The sequence below is a fragment of the Chanodichthys erythropterus genome, chromosome 20, assembly GCF_024489055.1.
Source record: "Chanodichthys erythropterus isolate Z2021 chromosome 20, ASM2448905v1, whole genome shotgun sequence".
Lineage (NCBI taxonomy): Eukaryota > Metazoa > Chordata > Actinopteri > Cypriniformes > Xenocyprididae > Chanodichthys > Chanodichthys erythropterus.
In genome coordinates this window covers 23,937,827-23,962,639 of record NC_090240.1, presented here as the reverse complement: position 1 = coordinate 23,962,639, position 24,813 = coordinate 23,937,827, and the positions used below count along the sequence as shown (strand labels likewise).

Genomic DNA, 24,813 nt, shown 5'->3' with positions numbered 1-24,813 from the left:
TCTCACAAGGAACGTCATGGCAGTGACTGACAATTAAGCCAGAGGGCCAATCGTTTACGCGATGATCGTGTAAACGATTGGCTGATGTTTTCAAGGCCCTACCTCGTGCACAGATGATGTATATTAATATTATTCCTTTCAGTGCACCTAATAAATAGTCTTTTATCAGTTAGTAACGACAGTTTCAAGTAATATTGCAAAAATGTATAAAACAAAACATCCTCTTTAGCACCTTTAAAGTGATAATTCATGAAAATTATGTCATTATTTAATATTTTCTCATCCTCATTCCAAACCTTCAGTGGAGCATAAAAGAAGATATTTTAAGAAATGTATCAGTGTTTTTTTGTTTGTTTGTGTTTTGTCTAGCTATACAATAAAAACCAAAACTGTTTGGTTATAACGTTCTTCAAAATACCATGTTCCTTTAGAAGAAATAAAGTTACACAGGTTTAGAATGACACAAGGGTAGATGTTGAAATAATTTTCATTTTTGGGTGAACTATCTCTTTAACATCTTAATTGCATTTAATGTATTGAATATCTTTAAATAATAGACAGTATTTCTTTGGAGTCTGTGTTGTCCAGAACCTCAAATCTAGTGGCCTCTTATGGCATGTAGTCGCATGTAGTGTTCCCTATAACTTTACAGACTTTCAAAGACTGTCTAAATCTAGCTGAGAATCTCAACATTATGTCTATAACAGCATGTGTCACCAGTGCAGCTCTTCTAATTAGATTCTGTGCTAGAGAGAGCGAGAGAGAGAGAGAGAAAGCATTTAATCAGTCAACAGTGTAATCATGACTAGCACAGTTTGTCCTCAGGCTTAGTGTGAGTTCACTTCAGAAAGTTCACTTGATATCCACACAAGTATTCAGCTAGTTTATGGATGTCATTGGACAGGCCTCGGGGGAAAGTTTCATAACAGCATGAATAAACATGAGGGTATGTGGAGATAAATGGGCTGAAATTTAGTTTATATATATAACTTCAACCAAAGCTAAAGTTAAGAAGCTAAGGCTTGTCCGTAAGTATCATAAAGTACGTAAATGCGTTACTGCTGGTGTACATCTTTAAACAATATACAGAGGACCACTGCAATATATGTAAACATACTTGGAGGCTCAGAGAGAGTTTGTGTTGTGTTATTGTCTGTAATTTTCTCAGCTGCTGATCATTACATAATATAGGATTATCACTGTCACTCAATGTGAATGGCTTGTTTTGCTGTTTTGGAAATACACAAAGTAGAGACTCAAATTATAGTACCAAAACAAATCATACAACAGTAAAGTTTGAGATGAGAAAGTAAATGCATTCAAATAGCCTGGTGCGTTCCATACGCCTCAGTCAATATATTCTCTTTTTGCATTTGCGGCTGTCATGGATCTATAAAAACCACCGGCGTCTGGACCCATCTGAGAAAAAAGAATGGAAATTGTCAGGGAAAACTAACTGAATGCGGAATGACAGAGGGTAGCCGCTCATCAGTCATGGAGGGAGGGAAGGATTATTATTGTGACATTTCACACATATTTACCCTGTGATCCAGTCACTCCTTTGGGAGTAGCAGATTGGTTCTGTCAGTGGGGATAAAACAATTCCAAAATGGAATGGGAGTTTTACATTTCAAATAAACTGAAATTTCACCTTTTGTCACTCAGTTTGCAGCAGTGAGGGCTGTGCCACAAACTATGGGAGAATGTTACAGAGAAGAAATAGTTTTTTAGTAGACAATAAGACAAGTTATCTATTTGTGTTTTCAGAGTGCAGAGAAAGTGGTGCCAATATAATTAAAGCATTTGTCCATGCGAGCCCTCATTTAGTCAATCGGGATATAATATGAGCGTGTGCAACAATAATAGCTTTATTGTTTGCCTTTGTGTGTGAACTAGGAAATGAATAATGCATCTTGATATTTGTTCGAAAAGATCAATTTATCGTCTGAGTTAGTACTGATCATCGTGACTATAATATAAATTACACAGAAACAACAGGACTTTAAAATACAGGAACAGAATAATGCATCAATGTTTTTATTGTCTGAAAAAGCTTAATGGAATCCACTGATGCATAATGAAATTACAATATTAAGTATTTCCATCGCAGCTATGTGATTTAGGAAATTCTGTGTGAATCAGTGATTGTGTGTGACATTGATTTGGTGTGTGTGTGATTGCTTTCACCTTGAAAGAAGGTTAAGGCAATATGAAACAGTGCTCAAATAGAGACCGTATAAGTGGCAATCACCATCTAAATTACGCAATACATAGAAAACTGGGTACACTTTTTAATTCATACTGCTCTTTTCACCTGTTAAGAAACGTAGTCAGGGCTCATTAAAGGGAGTGAGTGTTATAAGAGTACCGATGACAATTCTAAAGGTCATTTGGGTTCTATCGCTTTCTGTACTCGCGGCCTTAACAACAAAGATTCATAACACATCATAGGTCATTTCATTAACCACCTAATTAAAACTTCCAATAGGCCACAATGAGCTATGTCCGAATGACATTTGTGAGATCAAAATGAATTTCAGAGAAAACAAAAAAGGAAACTTCAATCTCACATTGTTCCAATTCAGTACCTGCCCAGAGGCAAAGCAGCAGAGGACGTGCACCATAAATAAGTTAAAGCTTAATTTTCTTTTCATGCTACATCTGGTGACGCCAGGGTAAAGAGTTGATTCTGACCTCAACGGTCTTTCATGTGGAATGAGTCAACAGGCTGAAAGGTGAGCTCTCTTTAAACTTTATATTTCGGTTTTCAAATGACTTTAGCTTGACATTAAATATCGAGTTGATATTTAAATATCAAGTCGAAAATTATCACAACGAAATCACAATATTCCACTTCTTATACTCGCCAAAGAAATAAATGCATGGATATGAAACAATGATTTGATTGTTATTGTATGTTCAAATTATTTGAATGATTTTACCTCCGCTATACTTTTACTTATATGCACCAGAGAAACAAGTGTGCAGCCATCTTTAGAATTAAATTTCCATTTTTGCGGAAACTCCGTATATTTCTATGGCATCACTTAGCCTCCATACACTCTATAGTTGCGTCCCAAACGACACACTATACACTATGCACTTATACACTATGTACTTATGGACTATGTACTCATCCATGTAGTGTGTGAATTGTATAAGGTTATTTTGTCATTTAACAACGGAGCCTGATACCCCCTCCCCCTCCTTTACGTAATTAAAGGTGTTCTGAAAGGAGGAGGCACTTTTTTTTTTAGGAATCACTGTAAATTCATGTGCATTACTCTTAAAGTTGACACATCTTCCTTGTTAAATGAACATTACTTTACAGTACATCAAAAAAGAAACCAAAGACAATTCTATTTTGTAATTTTACATTAACAATGTAATGTTCTATTTATCAAAACCAAGTCAATCTCAAGCATCAAGTGTTTTAAGCATTTCTACATTTATTCCAAAATAATAACTAAAGGCAATAATAATTTAAACAATATATTTTATTTGTTTATTGCGGTTTTTCTTTTTAATTGTCAACCTAGAATATTTTGGATCATCAGTCATGCTCCATTAACACCGTCTGTCACAGACACGAATTGCATTTTTAATTTCACCAAGCTGATTGCACTAGAAAACCCCGCAGTAATCATGCTTTCAGTCCATTTCAAGTTTGATTTTGACGTGACATAAAGCGGTGATATCTAACTGGGTGATCTGTTTACTTACTTTTCGATTAGTCTTCCGATTGACGCCATTATTTGTTCAGTCAAACCTACGCGCGCGGAAAGCGCACGTCAACGAGAGGCGGGATTTATCGCACAAACCAATCATATCCAATCATAACCAATTACATCCAATCATAGCGCGATGGAGACATTGCCTCCTCTCACGTGACTTTCCCCCATTCATTCTCAATTACCCCCCACAAAACCCACCGCACGCCGGGGTTCTGATGATTTTCTATGGATTCCTATGAGAGGAAAGGGAGGCATGACTCCTCTGTGTAACTTTACCTACGGTTGTCGCTGTTGGGCAGTGTTCCTTAAGAAATATGCGTGACTTGCGCTCTTTTTAATGTCATAATTTGTAATATTTGTGTTTTATATGTAATATGGATTATTTTCTCATCCTATTTTTTTTTTAAGGAGGCACTGCCTCCCTTGCCTACTCAGAGGAAACGCCCCTGCATCCGGGTATTTAAAGTGCACTTTTTCTTTTTGGAATTTTCAGTGTGAACGCACTACTTGCACTATTTATACTTAAAAACGTAATAGAATAGTGCATAAGTACACGAATTGGGACGCACCTTATTACTTTAATGGTAGCACAAACAGAAGTTGTGTTTGACAGAAATTTATCTGTGTTACTTATGATTCACCCACAAAACAGCTTAGACAACTAATGTGATGTCATTTTATGCTGGGCCGGACTGCTTTGCAAACAAGGGTCAATTCAACGCTGGAAAAGATTAACATGACGGCATATGCTAGTCGATGAGTTGAATCGACTCCACAGCAACTACGTAAATTTATCCACTAACCGTTCAGAAACGTCTAGATGCATTCTATAATTTGTAACCTCTTCCTGAGTCTCTCCATCAGTGTCCGACTCCAGTTTGAACATTGTAAGTCTGAACACCGTTAATGACAATTGTCATTTTGGCTGCGTGAGATTCTCCAGCTTTGTTGTTGTTGAGCACCCAAAGTGTGAGCTGTTAAAGCTCCGCCCTTCACCCTGATCTGTGGGGTATTTTGAGCTGAAACTTCACAGACACATTCTGAGGAAACCAGAGACTTATACATCTTGTGAAAAGGGGCATAATAGGTCCCCTTTAAAAACATTCAGGAAAAGATTCAGGAAATAAAACATCACTGTTCTGCTGCTGCTGCTTCATTTGCAGTTATTTTTGTTGCAAGAGCAAATATCTAATGAAGACCGAAAAATTAATTACAAACTCCAGCATCACATTTACCTATCTGTGCTTTTACTCACAATCGCAGTACAAACATTTACACACTTAGGTAACAAATTTCCCCAGGCAAATGCATCTCTCCTTAGTAATTACATATAGTATGCAAATCCTTGCCACCAACAGAGTATGGAGAAAAAGTGTGTGTTTCTCTCTCTAAGAGTAATTAGCTGGGGAAGTGGATTTACTTATTGTAGAGTTAATGAAAGTTATCATGAGAATTGTGTTTGAAGCAGATGTCAGTGGATTTTAAAACGAGCAGTTCATTCCTAAATCCATAAGATCTTACCTTCATGTTGTGGAAATACAAAGCAGAAGATAGAACATAACGAGTACTGTCTAGAGCGGCATGTATCATTTTTATTTAAAAAAAAAGTTGGTATGAAATGGAAGTTGCAATAGTCTTTTCTTCCATATTATGATGTATATCCAAGAGAAATTACTTCTTGAACAAGAAAAAATGTAGGGAGGGACTTGATTTTGTCCGTAATGAATTGATTATGTCATTGTGGTTTGCTACTGCAGTGATCTCATTGTGAGCGACAGGTTGTCCCGCCCTCACGCCAGTAAACACATCATCAAAAATAGAGAAGAGATGTCACTGCAAGAGGGAGAGCAAATGATTATGATTAAAGGTTATGAGGGAACATGAATTTAAATTAAAAAAATAATAATGATGTGAACAGATAAATCATTTACAATAAGTACTGCAATATTCCATAAAAAAAAATTGCCCATTTTAATTTTCATGGTGACTAGTGCGTGCATATTGCATTTCAGACAATGGATGAGATTTGTGTAAATGTAAAGCGTCTTGAAGAGAATGAAGAACAATGCACACATGAAGATAAGACAGACCCAGATACGGTGGAGGAAAAGCTAATCAGCTCTAATGAGCGTTCAAGGAAACCATGGCAACAATCGCGGTCATGCATCAGAGGTGAGGTGGATCATTTCCTCCTCATCATCAGTTATCTCACATTATCCTCAATGCAATAAACTCAGAATATCATAATTAACAACTGTAATTTATGTGCTTTGCATTTGGGCAGAGTGTGTGCTATATGTGAAGAAGGTTCTGGTGTCTTTTGCTAGCATGGAGTGGTACTGTTATGCCCTCTTAGGGATCATCACCGCTCTAATGAGCTTCTTCATGGACATGACTGTGGCCAAGCTGCTGAATGGTGAGCGGTTCCACCATGTCATTTAAAAAATGGTTAATACAAAATTTACATACAGATGCAGGAGGGTCAGTTGGGAAAACTGTTTGTGCACTGAAGCATTCTAGCAGCTGAGTGGGGCAAGGTCTTTCAAAAACAGACTTGACCTTAGATTCATTTCTTACACACTGTTAAACCTCAGCTCATGTCCTTCTCTCTTATTAGCTCACCAATGGCTGTACGGTTGTCTGAAGGGTCACCACCTGCTGCAGTTCCTCTGCTGGACGCTTTACCCTGCCTGCCTCTGCGCTCTGTCCACCGGCTTCGCCCACAGCATCTGCCCATTCTCTGCAGGTCAGCTAGACATCCTCTTAACACTGTGACAAAAAAGTGGTCAATAAGTTTTAAAATGAGGGCAATAATTTACTTTTTTTTTTTTTTTACTTAATTATTTTAAGTAGATGACATTCACTGAATTTAAAAGGTCAAACTGCAATTAGGTGTATCTAAAATTTGCCATCATTGTATAAATTGCTTATTTAGAGTAGGTACAGCCAAGATGATTTATTATAATTATTATTAAAGGGTTAGTTCACCAAAAAATGAAAATTTTGTCATTTATTACTCACCCTCATGCCATTCCACACCCGTAAGACCTTCGTTAATCTTCGGATCACAAATGAAGATATTTTAGTTGAAATCCGATGGCTCTGTGAGGCCTCCATAGGGAGCAATGACATTTCCTCTCTCAAGATCCATAAAGGTACTAAAAACATATTTAAATCAGTTCATGTGAGTACAGTGGTTCAATATTAATATTATAAAGCGACGAGAATATTTTTGGAGCGCCAAAAAAACTAAATAATGACTTATTTAGTGATGGGCGATTTCAAAACAATGCTTCAGGAAGCTTCGGAGCATAAATGAATCAGGGTATCGAATCTGCTGTTCGGAGCGCCAAAGTCACGTGATTTCAGCCGTTGGCAGTTTGACACGCGATCTGAATCATGATTCGATACACTGATTCAATTTGCTCCGAATCTTCCTGAAGCAGTGTTTTGAAATCGGCCATCACTAAATAAGTCGTTATTTTGTTTCTTTTGGCACACAAAAATATTCTCGGCACTTTATAATATTAATATTGAACCACTGTATTCACATGAACTGATTTAAATGTTTTTAGTACCTTTATGGATCTTGAGAGAGGAAATGTCATTGCTCCCTATGGAAGCCTCACGGAGTCATCGGATTTCAACTAAAATATCTTCATTTGCATTCCGAAGATGAATGTAGATCTTACGGGTGTGGAACGGCATGAGGGTGAGTAATAAATGACAGAATTTTAATTTTTGGGTGAACTAACCCTTTAAGTTCTTTATCACATGTGCATGCATGAGACAAAATCAACGTCAACAACATATATATATATATATATATATATATATATATTTATACACACTATATTGCCAAAAGTTTTGGGACGCCTGCCTTTACATGCACATGAACTTTAATGACATCCCATTCTTAATCTGTAGGGTTTAATATGGAGTTGGCCCACCCTTTGCTGCTATAACAGCCTCAAATCTTCTAGGAAGGCTTTCCACAAGGTTTAGGAAAGTGTTTATGGGAATTTTTGACCATTCTTCTAGAAGCGCATTTGTGAGGTCAGGCAGTGATGTTGGTGAGAAGGCCTGCCTCACAGTCTCCGCTCTAATTCATCCAAAAGGTGTTCTGTTGGGTTGAGGTCAGGACTCTGTGCAGGCCAGTCAAGTTCCTCCACACCAAACTCCCTCATCCATGTCTTTATGGATCTTTCTTTGTGCACTGGTGCGCAGTCATGTTAGAACAGGAAAGGGCCATCCCCAAATTGTTGGGAGCATGAAATTGTCCAAAATGTCTTGGTATGCTGAAGCATTAAGAGTTCCTTTCACTGGAACTAAGGGGCCAAGCCCAACCCCTGAAAAACAACCCCAAACCATAATCCCCCCTCCACAAAACTTTACACTTGGCACAATGCAGTCAGGCAAGTACTGTTCTCCTGGCAACCACCAAACCCAGACTCGTCCATCGGATTGCCAGTCAGAGAAGCGTGATTCGTCACTCGAAAGATGTCTTCACTGCTCTAGAGTCCAGTGGCGGCGTGCTTTACACCACTGCAAAGCTTTGCAATGCTCTTGGTGATGTAAGTCTTGGATGCAGCTGCTCGGCCATGGAAACTCATTCCATGAAGCTCTCTACGCACTGTTCTTGAGCTAATTTGAAGGCCTTATTGCACTTATTGCACAGTTGGCAACCTATCACAGTACCACGCTTGAATTCACTGAGCTCCTGAGAGCTACCCATTCTTTCACAAATGTTTGTAGAAACAGTCTGCATGCCTAGGTGCTTGATTGAAACACCTGTATTCAATGATTTGGAGGGGTGTCCCAATACTTTTGGCAATATAGTGAATACATACATATAAAATGAAAACATATCTGCTTAATGTAGAATATGCAGTGCAACTGGACTGCAATTATTTTTTATCAACAATTTACAATTTTATTATACAATTTCATTATATATTTAGTCCATATATATATATGTTCAAAATTGGTTTTGAATGTGCAAGATGCATTTGCTGGAAAAGCCTTGTTGACAGTGACAGAGATGATTGCTTTGGGATTATGCTGATGTTATTAAACATTAATCATAAATATCGAGTTTTTCTTGAGAAGGGCTGTCTATTATATTTGGTCATGCATGATGTGTTTCACCCATGACCCTTCAGGCTCTGGTGTTCCTGAGGCGAGGGCTATTCTCTTAGGGATGGACATGCCAGATTATCTGTCCCTCTCCAATCTGTTTGCTAAACTGTTTGGCCTGATATGCACACTAGCTTCAGGCAGCACAGTCTTTCTCGGCAAAGTGGTAAGAATCTTTTATGCAAATTGTACATTTTAAGTAAATCGACGTTCTGAATATACTGACCTTTTGCAATATAACTGATCTCAATAGGGTCCATTTGTCCATTTATCTATCATGGTGGGTGCGTTCATGAATCGCCTGCATGTTTCCTGTCGTGGTGGAAAGCAGGTAGCTGAACTGCACTGCAAAAAATAAACCATGCAGCCCACTTTAAATCTGTATTATGAGAGCCAGATGGAAATTGTATAGAAGGCCACTTATGCTGATGACTCTTGTGGCTCTGTTCATTCACAGAGAGCAGCTAAAGGAGAAATGCTGGTTGCGGCGTCAGCAGTGGGCGTCGCGAGCTGTTTTGGGGCTCCAGTCAGCGGTGAGTTGACGTCACAGTGGTCCATGATATCCTTTTGTAGGCTACTAAAAACACAAATCCATTACCATATCTCATCAGTCTTGACCTTTCCCTGAACGTTTATCTCTGTTTTACCATCATAGGCGTTCTGTTCAGTATAGAGGTGATGGGAACTCATTATTCAGTCAGAGATTACTGTCCCTGCTTCTTTGCTGCGGCTTGTGGAGCAATCACCTTCAGGCTGCTTTCTGTCTGTAGTAGAGATCAAGGTGAGAGGTTTACATTACCTACAGCGCCCCCTAATGGATGCTACTGGTGTGGTTGTAGTAATCTCATCCACCACAAGACCATCAGATAGTCCTATTGGCATTATTGGATTGAAATATGATTGAACCCAAAGTATCACACCACCAGAAGCAGAACGATATATGAGAGAAATTATTCAATGTTTCTTTGATCTATGTCCACAGAAACAATCCAGGCCCTGTTTAAAACCAGCTTCTCTAATGATCTGCCTTACCAGCCTTTTGAAATATTCATTTTCGCTCTGCTTGGGTACGTTCTCAATTACCAGATTGGTGATGGACAGTCATAAATTAACCCATTTGTGCCCAAATTTTTCTGAATGGTTTCATGCATATAGTCCTGTTAATAGTGTCCTATGTGAAGATGTTCTGCATTTATTTTCCCCATGTTTTTTTTTTTTTTTCTTAAAAAATGTATTTGAATGTGCGGCAACTATAGTTTCCAGTGGGCAAATATGTTGTATGCACATGTAAAATTTGAATAGGAGGAGAAAATGTATGCATCTAACTCAAAATAACTTCTTTCAACAGATCAACAGATCAATCAAAGTTGAAGAACATTCGATGCGAACACAAAAATTTGCATATAGCCTATAATCTCTTGAATTTGAAAACACAACAAACAACAAATCTGTTTGTTTTAAAGTGGTGGAAGATAGTGCAGAAGAAAGTGCAGCCATTAAATTGCTCCAAAAGGGCATTGTGAATCAAAAAGTTAAATTACATTGTTCATTAGAAAAAATTACATCTATATGTGACCCTGGACCACAAACCAAGTCATAAGTGACACGGGTATATTTGTAGCAATAGCCAACAATACATTGTATGGGTCAATATTATAGATTTTTTTTTTCTTTAATGCCAAAAATCATTAGGATATTAAGTAAAGATCATGTTCCATGAAGATATTTTGTAAATTTTCTACCGTAAATATATAAAAAAAATCTTTTTGAGAGTGGATATACATTGTTAAGGACATTTGGTCAACTTTAAGGCAATTTTCTCAATATTTAGATTTTTTTTGCACCTTCAGATTCCAGATTTTCAAATAGTTGTATCTCGGCCAAATGTCCTATCCTAACAAACCATACATCAATGGAAAGCTTATATATATATATATATATATATATATATATATATATATATATATATATATATATATATATATATATATATATATATATATATATATATATATATATTCACCTTTCTGATGATGTATAAATCTCAATTTCAAAAAATTGACCCTTATGACTGGTTTTGTAGACCCTGGACTACAAAAAAAATAAAAAATTAACAAATAATATATAATATATAACAATATAAAATATTATGAGAGCAAAAAGCACTAAACAAGACCAATAACCTTGATTTATTAACCCATTCCTTATGCGGTCTTCATTTGGGAAGTAAATGCAATTTTGTAACAAAATACTTGATTTTTTAAAAACAAATGTAATTTTACTCTGTTTATTAATGTTTTTACTCCATGTTTGTACAGTTTTTGGAGGATTTATCATATAAATTTATATAAATAAATTAAAAAATATTTTTTTAAATAGTATTTTTTGTAATGAAAAAAAAAAAATAGTTTTTCAATATTGTTACATTATGATGAGACTCCACTGTGAAAATGGACAAAATTCATCCTCCAAATCAACATTTTGGAAAAAAAAAAAAAATTTTCAGCACAAAAAATGCTAAACTTTGACAAAAAGTAATTTTTATTGTTAAAATTGTGATTTCATAACATTTAGATATGAATTCAACAAAAAAAAAACTTATGAAAAGATGTCTTTCAGTTAGTCAAATAACATAGCAAATAGTGGAGCTCTGCAGCCATTTACTGGTAAAAGTGATTTTTTTTTTTTACTTTTAAAACTGCATTTTCCAAAAGATGGGCAAAAATCTTACACTAAACCATGTCAAATTATCCATGTTATCCCCATGAATGAAAGTTAGAAATGTGGGTCTTTTATAAAGTGAATTTTACATAAAAAGCTGTTTAAGTTAGTAAAAATATTAATTTATTTATTTATATAAATTTAAAAGATATGAGAAATTCTCCAAAAACTGCACAAATATGAAGTAAAAACATTAATAAACAGAGTAAAATTACATTTGTTTTTTAAAAAGTAGTTATTTTATAACAAAATTACATTTTATTGCCTGGGGTCTGTGGAGACCCAGAAGACCCTGAGTGTACCTTTTTTTTTACACTCACATAAAAACAAGCTATCACTCCGATTTTTTTTTTCTTTGTAGATCTAGAAAGTGTTAACAACGGTACAAAGTTTCATGTCATTTGGACAAAGAGAATATTTTTTTTTATTTGAGCAAACGTCATTTGGGGTCTAAAAAGACCCCAAAGACCCTATAAGGGTTAAACACAGTATACCCCATTTCCCCATTATATATGCACTTATAAGTCATTTGCTTGGACTTTTTACAAAGTATACAAAAACTAGATCTCTTGTAAGATTTGTTTTGTTTGAATGATTCTAGAGACCCTCATGATTACGTAGATAAATAAATGTCAACAAAAAATTCTTAATATTAAGATGAAAATTACTTTTCTTTGGGAGGGTTTGCTTTCGCTATGCTTCCTGGAAGTAGGGGTTGGAAGTTGACAGCCTCATGTCACAAGAAGGAAGTGAATACCTTTGTTTTGTTCTCAAAATCCTTTATTTGGTTGTTTGCTTGCATGTCATTGAGACATAAAACATGGAAAACTTCTAGAAAATGACAACCATACACTGCGGCAACTATAGTTGCCGGTGGGCTTCTGCTTAGTCATATCTGTTACCTCAGGGTTTGTTTTATTATTTAAATTCATGAAGCAGTAATTGTTCTAATTGTTGTGTTTTCCTCTGATTCAGGCTGTTCTGCAGTATTCTCAGCTGTATTTACTTATTCTTTCATCGCTGGGCTCTGCGTTTTGTCAAAACAAACAAACCCATCAGCAGATTTCTGGCAACAGAGTGAGCTGAAAAATTTATTCCCACAGACAATTACAATTTCATAGACTTTTCCTTGTCCTCATAGTGTGTGTGTGTATATATACATTCATTCTCACACACACACACACACACACACACACACACACACACACACACACACACACACACACACACACACACACACACACACACACACACACACACGCACACACAATGAGGTCCAAATGTATGAGAACACTACTGAAGTGGTTCTGCATTTTTCTATTTTTGCAAATCAGCATAATCAAATATATGTCTTTTGATTTGGTGCCTGAAGATATTTGATGTGATCTAACCCAGAGCTGCCTTTTGTTTGTATTCGTAATCATATCCAGAAAGGTACTTTATTCAGCCATTGTGGCATTTCTCCTAGCCTGCTTTACGTTTTATCACTCAGCGGGACATTTCATTGCTGCTGAGGTGAGGATAGGCCTATTTCTGGAATATTGGCAGTACTTCAAACTTAGGTGCTCTGGTGTCCATGTTTTCTATTTACTTCAAACTTCTCTTTGATTTCTAATAGCTTACAATGAAGCAGCTGCTTACTTCACTGTTAGATGGCAATTCCTGGTACACCATTTCCCAGAATGCCTCTTTCCTGCCTGAGCCTCAGAACACATTCTGGCAGGCATGGAACCCATCTGGCAGAAGTTACTTCCAAACACTAGGAATGTTCATTACTGCAAAGGTAAAATAAAATGAGAGCAGTTATTATTAATGTGTTCATAAGCTCCTTGTTAAAGAGTCTAAAAAGGTTATCATAAGCAGATTTCATGATTTCTAACATCTCTCTGTAAGGTTGGGCTGTTGGTCGTGGCTTGTACTTTGCCTTTACCTGCTGGCTATTTCATGCCAGTTTTTGTTTACGGTAAGTAATTACCATGGGATTTACATCATGCTAATTGGGGGGGAAAAATATTATTTTTATTATTATTATTATTATTATTATAAAATAAAAATATAATAGTAGTTAAAATGTGATGAAATAAAATATTAAAGGAGCAATGTGTAAATTTTAGCGGCATCTAGTGGCAAGGTTGCGAACTGCAACTAACGCCGCAGCTACGGTGGCCGTTTGGCCGACAAAGATGTTGTCGTCTGAGACAGCAGAGAGTACATTAGTCAGTATAGCAATGAAGTTTCTTCTTACTTCTAACAAAGAATGGTCTCTGCTTCTAATAAACCAGACGACGTTGACTACTACTACTTCTACGTATTCTGGGTATTCAACGTAGTGACGATGCAAGCTGCCTCTAAACCACCAACAAACATAGTGAAGAAATGCGATCTGTAGAGCAGTTTGTCTGTTTAGGGTTACTGTAGAAACTAGGGATGGGCAGATCGATATGAAGTATCGATATATCAATACTGACGCTGAGTATTGAAAGTATCGATACTCAAATTTAAATATTGCTACTAAGGTGTTTTTTTTTTTAACAGTTATTTTGCTTATTTAACAATACATTTAATGCATACAATATGCATTTAATTGGACAAATAACCTATTTAGTGAATCATTTGTAGTAGAAGTATTTTCCTGCTCATCTGAACACACAAAGTCAGAACCAATAAATCACAGAAAGCGTTCGCTCACTGCCGACACTACATTAAACTCAATGAAGCTTCCATTCTATGTACTATTACTGAGCCATTCAAACTCATTCAAACTCATAAACTAACTAACTTTCTAACTAATTATATAACTATCTATCTAACTCAAATTCAAATCAAAACAAACTGAAGCCCATTAAACTCAATGAAGCTTCCATTATATGTATTACTGAGCCATTCAAACTCATTCAAACTCATAAACTATCTAACCAACTTTCTAACTAACTATATAATTATCTATCTAACTCAAATTCAAATCAAAACAAACTGAAGCCCATTAAAGGATTAGTTCACTTTTAAATAAACTTTTTCTGATAATTTACTCACCCCCAAGATGTCCAAGATGTCCATGTCTTTCTTTCTTCAGTCGAATAGAAATTAAAGTTTTTGATGAAAACATTCCAGGATTATTCTCCTTATAGTAGACTTGAATGGGCACCAAACGGTTGAAGGTCAAAATTAGTTTCACTGCAGCTCAAATTGTTCAGAACAATCCCAGATGAGAAATAAGTGTCTTATCTAGTGAAACCAGTGCTCATTTTCTGAAAAAAATTGAAAATTATTTAAGTTTTAACCTTAAATGCTCATCTTCAACTAGCTCTTCATCTTCTTCTCTATTTGAATTCCAGCAGTGTAGATGCTGCTAAGCGTAATACTGCCCTCCACCGGCCAAAGTTTGAACTAATTTTTATATGCAATATGCTAGTTCAATAGTATATAACAATTAGTTCAAACTTTGGCCTGTGGAGGGCAGTAATACACTTAGCAGTGTCTACACTGCTGGAATTCAAATAGAGAAGAAGAAGAAGAAGAAAGCTAGTTCAAGATGAGCATTTAAGGTTAAAACTTATATAATTTTCAATTTTTTTCAGAAAATGAGCACTGGTTTCACTAGATAAGACACTTATTTCTCATCTGGGATCGTTTTGAACAATTTGAAGCTGCAGTGAAACTAATTTTGACCTTCAACCGTCTGGTGCCCATTCAAGTCTACTATAAGGAGAATAATCCTGGAATGTTTTCATCAAAAACTTTAATTTCTTTTCGAATGAAGAAAGAAAGACATGGACATCTTGGATGACATGGGGGTGAGTAAATTATCAGGAAAAGTTTTAAATAAAGTGGACTAATCCTTTAAACTCAATGTAGCTTCCATTCAATGTACTAAGCCATTCAAACTCATTCAAACTCATAAACTAACTAACTTTCTAACTATCTGACTAACTTACTAACCATCTAACTAACTAACTATCTAACTAACTATATCTACACACACTCACTCACACTTACTTACTCACACATTATCTAGCTTTTAAACTACTAAACTAAAACTTAAACTATTTAAAACTAAAAAGCTTCAAACTTCAAGCTTTTAAAACTACTCCAAACCTTCTGGCTAGGCTTTTTCAAGCCAACTTAAAGTTTGTCTACGAACTTTACTCATCTAGTTATTATTATTATTAGTCATTTCACAATAGACAAAATTAAATAGTAGCCTAGTTTGTGCAATTGCATTTATTTAAATTGAACGTTAAAAATTCATATTGATGATCTGTCAGAATACAAATGTTTCATTGTATGGGTGCAACAGCCTGTCACTGGCAGTCCCTTATGACAATGAACCATTACTACAGTGACCATAGTTCAGCTAGACATATAGTAGGCTTATTTGTAGATTTTCCATGGTTTACCAAGTAAACATTTTAAATGTGTTATATTTAAAAAATATGATCTAATAAACTGCAATTAAGGCATATTGAATGTTAAAATGCCTTTCAAATATAATGTTAAGTGGATATCAATTCAATAATTGAATAAATGTTAAAATCTATAAGTTCATATTAGAGGTATCGTATCGGTATCGATATCAGCGATATTGGTTTTGAAAGTATCGGTATCGTATCGAAAACAAAATAAGTGGTATCGCCGATCCCTAGTAGAAACATGCCGGCCCATAATGGCGACTTGACATGGAGGTGGACCTGCGCTGTATGAGATGCGTGATTTCCCCCCCCCCAAACCAGTTCAGCGGAAATCCCACCCTGGAGCCGATTCTAAACATTTCTTTGGCCATGTCAATCACAGTAACGATTGCCTACACCCATGTATGTGATGTGATCAAATAAATATAAAATAAAAATGTGGTAAAACACAAACAAAAATTCATTGACAAAATATATGAATAAAATGTAGTATTGTTATTGTCAAAATGTAGTCAGTGATCGTTTCTAATGTATGTTCAATGAATCCAGTGGACCAAAAGATGTTTGACAAAAGCCCCATTGAAACAGCAGTTGTCTGTGTTTTAGGTGCTGCAGTGGGGCGTTTAGTAGGCGAGGGCTCGGCTTATCTGCTCTCAGATGGAATCTCATCAACAAAGAGTTTTATAAACCCGGGCGGCTATGCTTTAGCAGGTAAACAAACTTATTATTCTGTCAAATTTCTGAAGAGGGATTATCAACACTGCAGGCTCACTGAGACGATAAGGCCTGTCTAAATGTATTGATGGGGTCATATTCTGCTGTATGTGTGTGTGTGTGTGTGTGTGTACAGGAGCAGCCGCCTTCTCTGGGGCTGTGACACACACGCTGTCTCCTGCCCTATTGGCTCTGGAAATGACCGGCCAATGCTCATACGCAGTCCCTGCTCTGGTTGCTACGCTGGTATCCAACGCGGTAGCTCGCGCAAAGCACCGTCCATCTTTCTACGACGGTCTATCCCTTATTAAACAGCTCCCGCACTTGCCATCTCTCATCCGAGCTTGTCCAAAGTGAGTAATCTATCTGCTCGTCTGCCTTGAGGCTCCGCCATGTTATGACTTGAAATTAAATAGCATTTTTCTTGAGATGACACAGCCTTGCGTTTCTTTCTGCAAAACATGATTCTGGAGGGAGACATCAAGGTTGTGATAGCTGGATAGTAAATAGTTTTCATCATGAATGCTCTCCCACAGGTTGGCCAGTGTTCAGATCAAGAGGTTTGTGGTCCCAGCGGGAGCCGTGCTGAAGAGGACAGAGACACTGACAAGTGTGCAGCACATCCTAAACGACAGCACAGACACTGAAGTTCCTGTGGTGGACTCTCACGGTGAGCCTAACTAATATCACCAGCCCAACGACACAATCTCACCTCTTTACTTTAATAACACACCTCTGTGCTTGACAGAGGAGGGTGAAAGCCAGTGAAATGTGTGTGCTGGTAAGGGCCAAAGGCCAAATGATTGTGTGAAACACTCAAGACTGCACCCTCAAGATAATGTTCCACTATAGTACAATGACGATACTATTGAATTAAATGAGGCTGATGAAGTCTGAAGCTTGGACTTAGCCATGCCATTTACTTTTTCTCTTGTCCCCCAGACTCCCCTATTCTCCTGGGAACAATCAACAAATCGCAGCTGCGGGAGTGTCTGCAAGAGCATAGAAATGAGGTAATTGAACCCTGAGTCATAACAGGAATTGTCCAAAGTTACTGAAAGAATAATAAAAAAATAACGAAAGAATAATTAACGCATTTCAATTCAGAGGCTGGATTCTCCACTGGGGCTTTTTTTGAAGTTGTATACCAATGCCTGCTTTTTAATTGTTTTTACCCATGTAAACATGCACTAGAAACATGTCTTGGACCATTAAAGTGTTAATTCACCCAAAAATGAAATTTCTGTCATTTATTACTCACCCTCATGTCGTTCCACACCTGTAAGACCTTCGTTCATCTTCTGAACACAAATTAAGATATTTTTTATCTCCCATAGAAAGCAAAAAAAATGACCATATTCAAGGTCCAGACAAGTAGTAAAAACATCGTTAAAATAGTCGACGTGACTACAGTGGTTCAACCTTAATGTCATGAAGCAAGGATAACGACTAAAATAATACAAAACAAAATAACTTACTACGAAAATAACGACTTTATTAAATTTTTCCTTTTCCCTGTCAGCCTCCTATGCAGTTGGCGCAGTGAACACAGTGCAGAGCTTCGGTGTTTACGTCCAAACAACAGCTCAGTATTGGCCGACGCTGTTCACGTGAACACCACGACACGTGTGTGATGCTGACGCAGGAGCCAGCCAATAATGACTCAGCGTTCTGACATAAAAACATGGAAGCTCTGCTCTGCATTCACTGCAGGAGACTGACAGAGAAGGGAAAAAAATGTTGAATAAAGTCGTTATTTTATAGTTGTTATAGTATTATAGTTGTTTTTGCGCACAAAATGTATTCTCGTCGCTTCATAAAATTATGCTGCGTTCACGTCACCTCGTATTTACCGGATTCTTGATATGACAACATGTGACATTGTATTCGGAGCTGTTCACGTCCTTTTGGTCCTTGGACAGGGAATTATGCATCTCCACCACTATCAACGGCTAAATTAATCTACAGTAGTCAGGTGGTATAGCGGCCACGTGGTACATGTGGGAGCTTTCAGAAAACTCCCAGCTTACAAGCTGTAATTACGAGCTCTACGAGGACGTGAATGCTTTTTACAAGCAGGAATCTCGTAACTACAGGAATTACGAGGCCGCGTGAACGCACCTTAAAGGTTGAACCACTCTAGTCACATGGACTATTTTAACGATGTCTTTACTAATTCTCTAGACCTTGAATGTGGTAATTTCGTTGCTTTCTATGAGAGATAAAAAAAACTTGCATTTCATCAAAAATATCTTAATTTGTGTTTTCCGAAGATGAACGAAGGTCTTACGGGTGTGGAACGACATAAGGGTGAGTACCTTATGACAGAAATTTCATTTTTGGGTGAACTAACCCTTTAAGCAGTGTTTTGCTGTTTTTCAGCATCTTGCACATGAGCGCTGTGTTTTTTCGATGGCACTGCACCTTGTCTCAGTGGGGGTTTATTTGTGTATACAATAAAATTCAATGAGGTTTATTGTTTTGGACCCCACTGACTTTCATTATACATGCAAAAATCAGTTGATACGTTCTTCAAAATATCCTCCAAATAAGCAAGCCATAAAGGGTTGGAACAACATGAGAGTGAGTAAAAGATGACAGAATTATCAATTTAGGGTGAACTTTTACAACTTATGAAAAGTAACTTAGAAACATTGTAGTTCTTCACATGACTGTAAACAGTGAGAAATGCTACAATGATCAAAAACTGAACGTCAATCTAGTGCAAGTTTAAAATCAAAAAAGCAATTCAAAAAGGGTTCAAATTAGAAAAAGTTTAAAATTTGAAACTATATATATTTTTTTTAAATAATGAATCGAGCAAAATTGCGGTTGAACTTGACAGTCCATGATAACTATGCTTTTTCCTTGTCCTATGAAAAAAAAGTATGAGAATAAGAAAATGATGACCAAATTGTGAAGTTTCAGCTCAAAATACCCCATAGATTTTTGGGGCATAATTAGAAATGAGCCGATTCAGGGTGTGTGGCCCTTTAATTCTCGTGCTCCATGCCCCAAGAGCTCACGCTTGCCTTAAACAACATAAAAAAAGTTCAAACAGCTAATATAACCCTCAAAATGGATCTTTACAAAGTGTTCGTCATGCAGCATGTCTAATCGTGTAAGTACAGTGTTTATTTTGATGTTTACATTTGGTTATGAATGAATTTGAGGCTGTGCTCCGTGGCTAATGGCTAATGCTACACTGTTGGAGAGATTTATAAAGAATGAAGTTGTGTTTATGAATTATACAGACTGCAAGTGTTTAAAAAATGAAAATAGCGACGGCTCTTGTCTCCATGAATACAGTAAGAAACGATGGTAACCACATTTAGATTACATGTACATTAGCAACATGCTAACGAAACATTTAGAAAGACAATTTACAAATATCACTAAAAATATCATGATATCATGAATCATGTCAGTTATTATCGCTCCATCTGCCATTTTTTGCTATTTTCCTTGCTTGCTTACCTAGTCTGATGATTCAGCTGTGTACATCCAGACGTTCTGCCCTTGTGTAATGCCTCAATCATGGGCTGGCATATGCAAATATTGGGGGTCATACATATCAATGATCCCTAATGTTACGTAACAGTCGGTGTTATGTTGAGATTCGCCTGTTCTTCGGAGGTCTTTTAAACAAATGAGATTTATATAAGAAGGAGGAAACAATGGGGTTTGAGACTCACTGTATGTCTTTTCCATGTACTGAACTCTTGTTATTTAACTATGCCAAGGTAAATTCAATTTTTGAATCTAGGGCACCTTTAAGTAATGTAACTGATTACATTTGATTCCTTTTTGATTACTTTTCTAAATTTCTAACAAACGTTTTCAACTGTTAATAATTTTTTAAACATTTAAACCAGGCAGGGTTAACCTTACAGTAGTACTCAACACTGATTACTGTCAGACTTTCAAAATCCTTCATCACTTAAATTTAGATTATAATTTAATTTTAAAGCACAGCCACTACAAAATCAGAATTTTACTCCTCTTTTTACTTTGAGATCATTCTGAGGTTAAATACAGATTTAAAATCATCACAAGAAACAGTTATGATACTATTTTTGAAATCAAATCTTTGCATAACTGTGACAGGAAACTCTGGCATCTAACACTTCCTTGGAAAAAACAGTTAATCTTAAAAAATGGCGGCAACTCAGACAGGTAGTAGCCTAAAGCTTTCAGCAGCAATGTGGATTGATGTAACTGACAGACAAACCTCTCTGCTCAAAAATCTGCTTCTCAGCATCATTAAATATTTTTTCTTACAGGGTTCATGTAAAAAGCTAGAAGAAGTATGTTCTATTCAACCTGTACGGCTACATCTGACTCCTGAAACCACCGTAAAGCAGGTGCAGTGAGAACAAACTGGTGGCTTACTTCTGTTTCCTTCACATTATGTGTTTGCTTTTGTTGAGGTGTTCCTCTAGTATGTGCGTGTTTGTGTGTGTTCTGTCAGGCTCATTGTATCATGAGTGTCACGGGTGAGCAGCGTCTTTTTATAACAGAGAATGGGCGGCTGTGTGGCGTCATCACATGGAAAGAGGTGATAAAAGCAGCCTGCACAAGACAAATATGTACACACATACTTCTATACACAAACCAATAATGATGAATACACTGGTCACACTAACTATGTACGTATTGCATAAAGGATGGTCTTATGACACTTGATTTTACCTCCAGATGAAGAAAATAATTGAAGAGATGGCAAAGGAAGTCTGAAGCATGGACAGTCATCTCAGACATCAGAATCCAGGACAGCCATCAATGTGTGCTTTCCATGTTTAATAATCATAGTTAATATTTTATCTGCTGGAGATTTTACATGGATCATTATGCGGGGATCAATGAATAGTTATTTATAGTGAAATAATAAAGAAACATTATTAAATGAAGCATCAATTTAGTATGGTACAACAGGCAGAAAGTCTCTCCAAGGTAAAATTTTTCATTTTATTTTTTTAAATCAAAAATAGCAACTAACACCACCAGAACACTTTCTTGAACATCTTGACAATAGGTTAATTTTGAGGTAGTTCAATCTACCTTAAAATGTAAATTTAAAATATTTTTTAAATGTAGATTCATAGGACTAATGAGAATATCTAAAATTATGACATGTATTTTGAGACAAAAAAAAAAAATGTTTGTGATTTTCAGTTTTTGTCAAGGTGATTAAATCAATATATATTTAATAACCATCTAATAAGTTGAAAGATTTTTGATATTGACAAAGCTCCTTTTATTGCATCTTGAAAAGACCCAATGGTCAAATATGCCACCAAAGAGATTATGTTGGATGTACAGGAAAATTCAATTAAATGTTTATACATAAATGTTGCTTAAAAACATCTTGCTAAACCAAATGTATCTGCATATGCATATTTTGACCTATCACTGTTGCTTTAAAGGGTTAGTTCACCCAAAAATGAAAATAATGTCATTAATTTCCCACCCTCACGTGTTTCTATACCTGTAAGACTTTCGTTCATCTTTGGAACATAAATTAAGATATTTTTTTATGAAATCTGATGGCTCAGTGAGGCCTCTATTGCCAGCAATGTCACTGAACCTCTCAAGATCCAGAGAGGTACTAAAGACATAGGCTGCATCCGAAAACCTAGGTAGCTGTCTTTCTGCCTCGCTGTCTTATAAGAGAATGACTTGTACGGCAGCGTTTGTACATGAAGGTACCTCACGAAAGACTTCTGAGGCAGTGTAATAGTTTAATGATCTACAGCAATATAGCGCGAGCTTTGGTGAGAACTAAACAAATATTTAATTACTACAGTAATAATTTCTCGATAGAAATTATATCAAAATTGAAATATGTTGGTCAAAATCGTACATTTATACACAAACTGAGCAGCAAATGCAACTTTTTATTTTTCTAGCTCAACTGTCACAGAATGGAAAGCACAGGATTGTGGGATATCAAAGGCAGCTAAGGATACATCTATGCTTCCTTCAAAAATCGATCAGATGAAGGTATCTCAGGAAACAGGAAGTGAGGCTAACATTGGATTCGGACGTGCCTTGATGCCTTCCTACCTTGAAATGTGTCCTCAGAAGGCAGCATTTTACAGTTTTCGGACACAGCCATCCACTATATTGCCAAAAGTATTGGGACACCCCTCCAAATCATTGAATTCAGGTGTTCCAATCACTTCCATGGCCACATGTGTATAAAATCAAGCACCTAGTGATGCTGACTGTTTCTACAAACATTTGTGAAAGAATGGGTCGCTCTCAGGAACTCAGTGAATTCAAGCGTGGTACTGTTATAGGTTGCCACCTGTACAATAAGTCCATTCATGAAATTTCAACACTACTAAATATTCCACGGTCAACTGTTAGTGGTATCATAACAAAGTGGAAGCAATTGGGAACAACAGTAACTCAGCCACAAGGTGGTAGGCCACGTAAAATCACAGAGTGGGGTCAGCGCATGCTGAGGCACACAGTGCGCAGAAGTCACCAACTTTCTACAGAGTCAATAGCTACAGACCTTCAAACTTCATGTGGCCTTCAGATTAACTCAAGAACAGTGCGTAGAGAGCTTCATGGAATGGGTTTCCATGGCCAAGCAGCTGCATCCAAGCCTTACATCACCAAGTGCAATGCAAAGGTGTGGGGTTGTTTTTCAGGGGTTGGGCTTGGCCTCTTAGTTCCAGTGAAAGGAACTCTTAATGCTTCAACATACCAAGATATTTTGGACATTTTCAAGCTCCCAACCGTGTGGGAACAGTTTGGGAATGGCCCCTTCCTGTTCCAACATGACTGCGCACCAGTGCACAAAGCAAGGCCCATAAATGCATGGATGAGCGAGTTTGGTGTGGAGGAACTTGACTGGACTGCACAGAGTCCTGACCTCAACCCCATAGGACACCTTTTGGGATGAATTCGAGCGGAGACTGTGAGGCAGGCCTTCTCGCCAACATCCCTGCCTGACCTCACAAATGCGCTTCTAGAATAATGGTCAAAAATTCCCATAAACGCACTCATAAACCTTGTGGAAAGCCTTCCTAGAAGAGTTGAGGCTGTTATAGCTGCAAAGGGTGGGCCAACTCCATATTAAACCCTACGGATTAAGAATGGGATGTCATTAAATTTCATGTGCACGTAAAGGCAGGCGTCCCAAAACTTTTGGCAATATAGTGTATATAAAACAGTTCATGTGAGTTCAGTGGTTCTACTTTAATATTATAAAGCGACAAGAATACTTTTTGTGCACCAAAAAAACAAAATGATTTCTCAACATTATCTAGTGATGGGCGATTTCAAAACACTGCTTCATGAAGCTTTGAATCTTTACAAATCTTTTGTTTCGAATCAGTGGTTGGGAGTGCCAAAGTCATGTGATTTCATTAAGCAAGGCTTCATTTACGCGATCTGAACCACTGATTCGAAACAAAAGATTCGTAAAGCTTCAGATTTCATAAAAAAAGATCATAATTTGCGTTCCGAAGATGAACGAAGGTCTTACGGGTGTGGAACAACATGAGGGTGAGTAATTAATGACAGAATTTTCATTTTTGGGTGAATTAACCCTTTAATATCTGTACTATTCATATCTGTATTAGTATTGCCCCTGACTGCCTTTTGCCCCTCAACACTTTTATATTTCTGTGGATTTTAATCAAAGCAAACTTCTTTTATAATTTCTTTTTCACAAATTGTGTTTCCCCAACAAATTTAAAAATAAGAGAATATATATATTCTTAAACAGTCATACACTTTGGTGCCAGATACAACTACAGGGGATATTTAGGGCCCTATTGTACCCTATTGCTGTCAGGCATTGTGGATGGATCTGATGAATATGATGTGCATGTCTAGAGTTTGAATGAAATGAGATATCTGTTTGTACCCTCATGCAGCTTGTTAGCTTTGTGAGCCTCACACTGGGAGAAAAGAGCAGAACAAAGGCTTCAATAATAAAGAGTCTTCGTTTGATTTTTCAACCATCCCCTTTCTCTCATTATTCCTTGTGCTTTTTTCATAGAAAAGGTTTTATAAGTATTCATTTAAATTCGCAGTGTATTGTTTCTCAATATATTAGGCTGAAATTGAATTCCAGTTAC

General features: G+C 36.7%; 1 protein-coding gene and 1 long non-coding RNA gene across 2 annotated transcripts; one reads left to right on the top strand and one right to left on the bottom strand.

Annotated features, from left to right (window-relative positions):
* Window positions 1-1,600: 1,600 nt before the first annotated feature.
* On the top strand, window positions 1,601-24,674 carry clcnk (chloride channel K). The gene is made up of 20 exons (XM_067370456.1): window positions 1,601-2,735; window positions 5,747-5,906; window positions 6,019-6,150; window positions 6,352-6,480; window positions 8,897-9,036; window positions 9,124-9,201; window positions 9,328-9,403; window positions 9,526-9,651; window positions 9,853-9,937; window positions 12,567-12,668; window positions 13,022-13,106; window positions 13,210-13,374; window positions 13,485-13,554; window positions 16,607-16,711; window positions 16,851-17,067; window positions 17,251-17,384; window positions 17,657-17,727; window positions 20,998-21,078; window positions 21,186-21,272; window positions 21,413-24,674. The coding sequence occupies exons 2-20, from the start codon at window positions 5,750-5,752 to the stop codon at window positions 21,449-21,451; spliced, it is 2,079 nt and encodes a 692-aa protein (XP_067226557.1). The 5' UTR covers window positions 1,601-2,735; window positions 5,747-5,749; the 3' UTR covers window positions 21,452-24,674.
* Window positions 3,366-9,259, bottom strand: LOC137008740 (uncharacterized). Its single transcript, XR_010892807.1, has 3 exons — window positions 9,097-9,259; window positions 6,357-6,503; window positions 3,366-5,567 (listed from the first exon to the last, which is right to left on the bottom strand). It is a non-coding gene; the product is annotated as an uncharacterized lncRNA (long non-coding RNA).
* Window positions 24,675-24,813: the final 139 nt, after the last annotated feature.

What these genes read in the sequence shown, in the direction of transcription:
- clcnk (XM_067370456.1), top strand. Translation starts at nt 5,750, where the DNA reads ATGGATGAGATTTGTGTAAATGTAAAGCGTCTTGAAGAGAATGAAGAA. An exon ending in TGCAAGAGCATAGAAATGAG is followed by an intron (nt 17,728 to 20,997) that starts GTAATTGAACCC and finishes TTTTTCTTACAG; the next exon opens with GGTTCATGTAAAAAGCTAGA. An exon ending in CTGAAACCACCGTAAAGCAG is followed by an intron (nt 21,079 to 21,185) that starts GTGCAGTGAGAA and finishes GTGTTCTGTCAG; the next exon opens with GCTCATTGTATCATGAGTGT.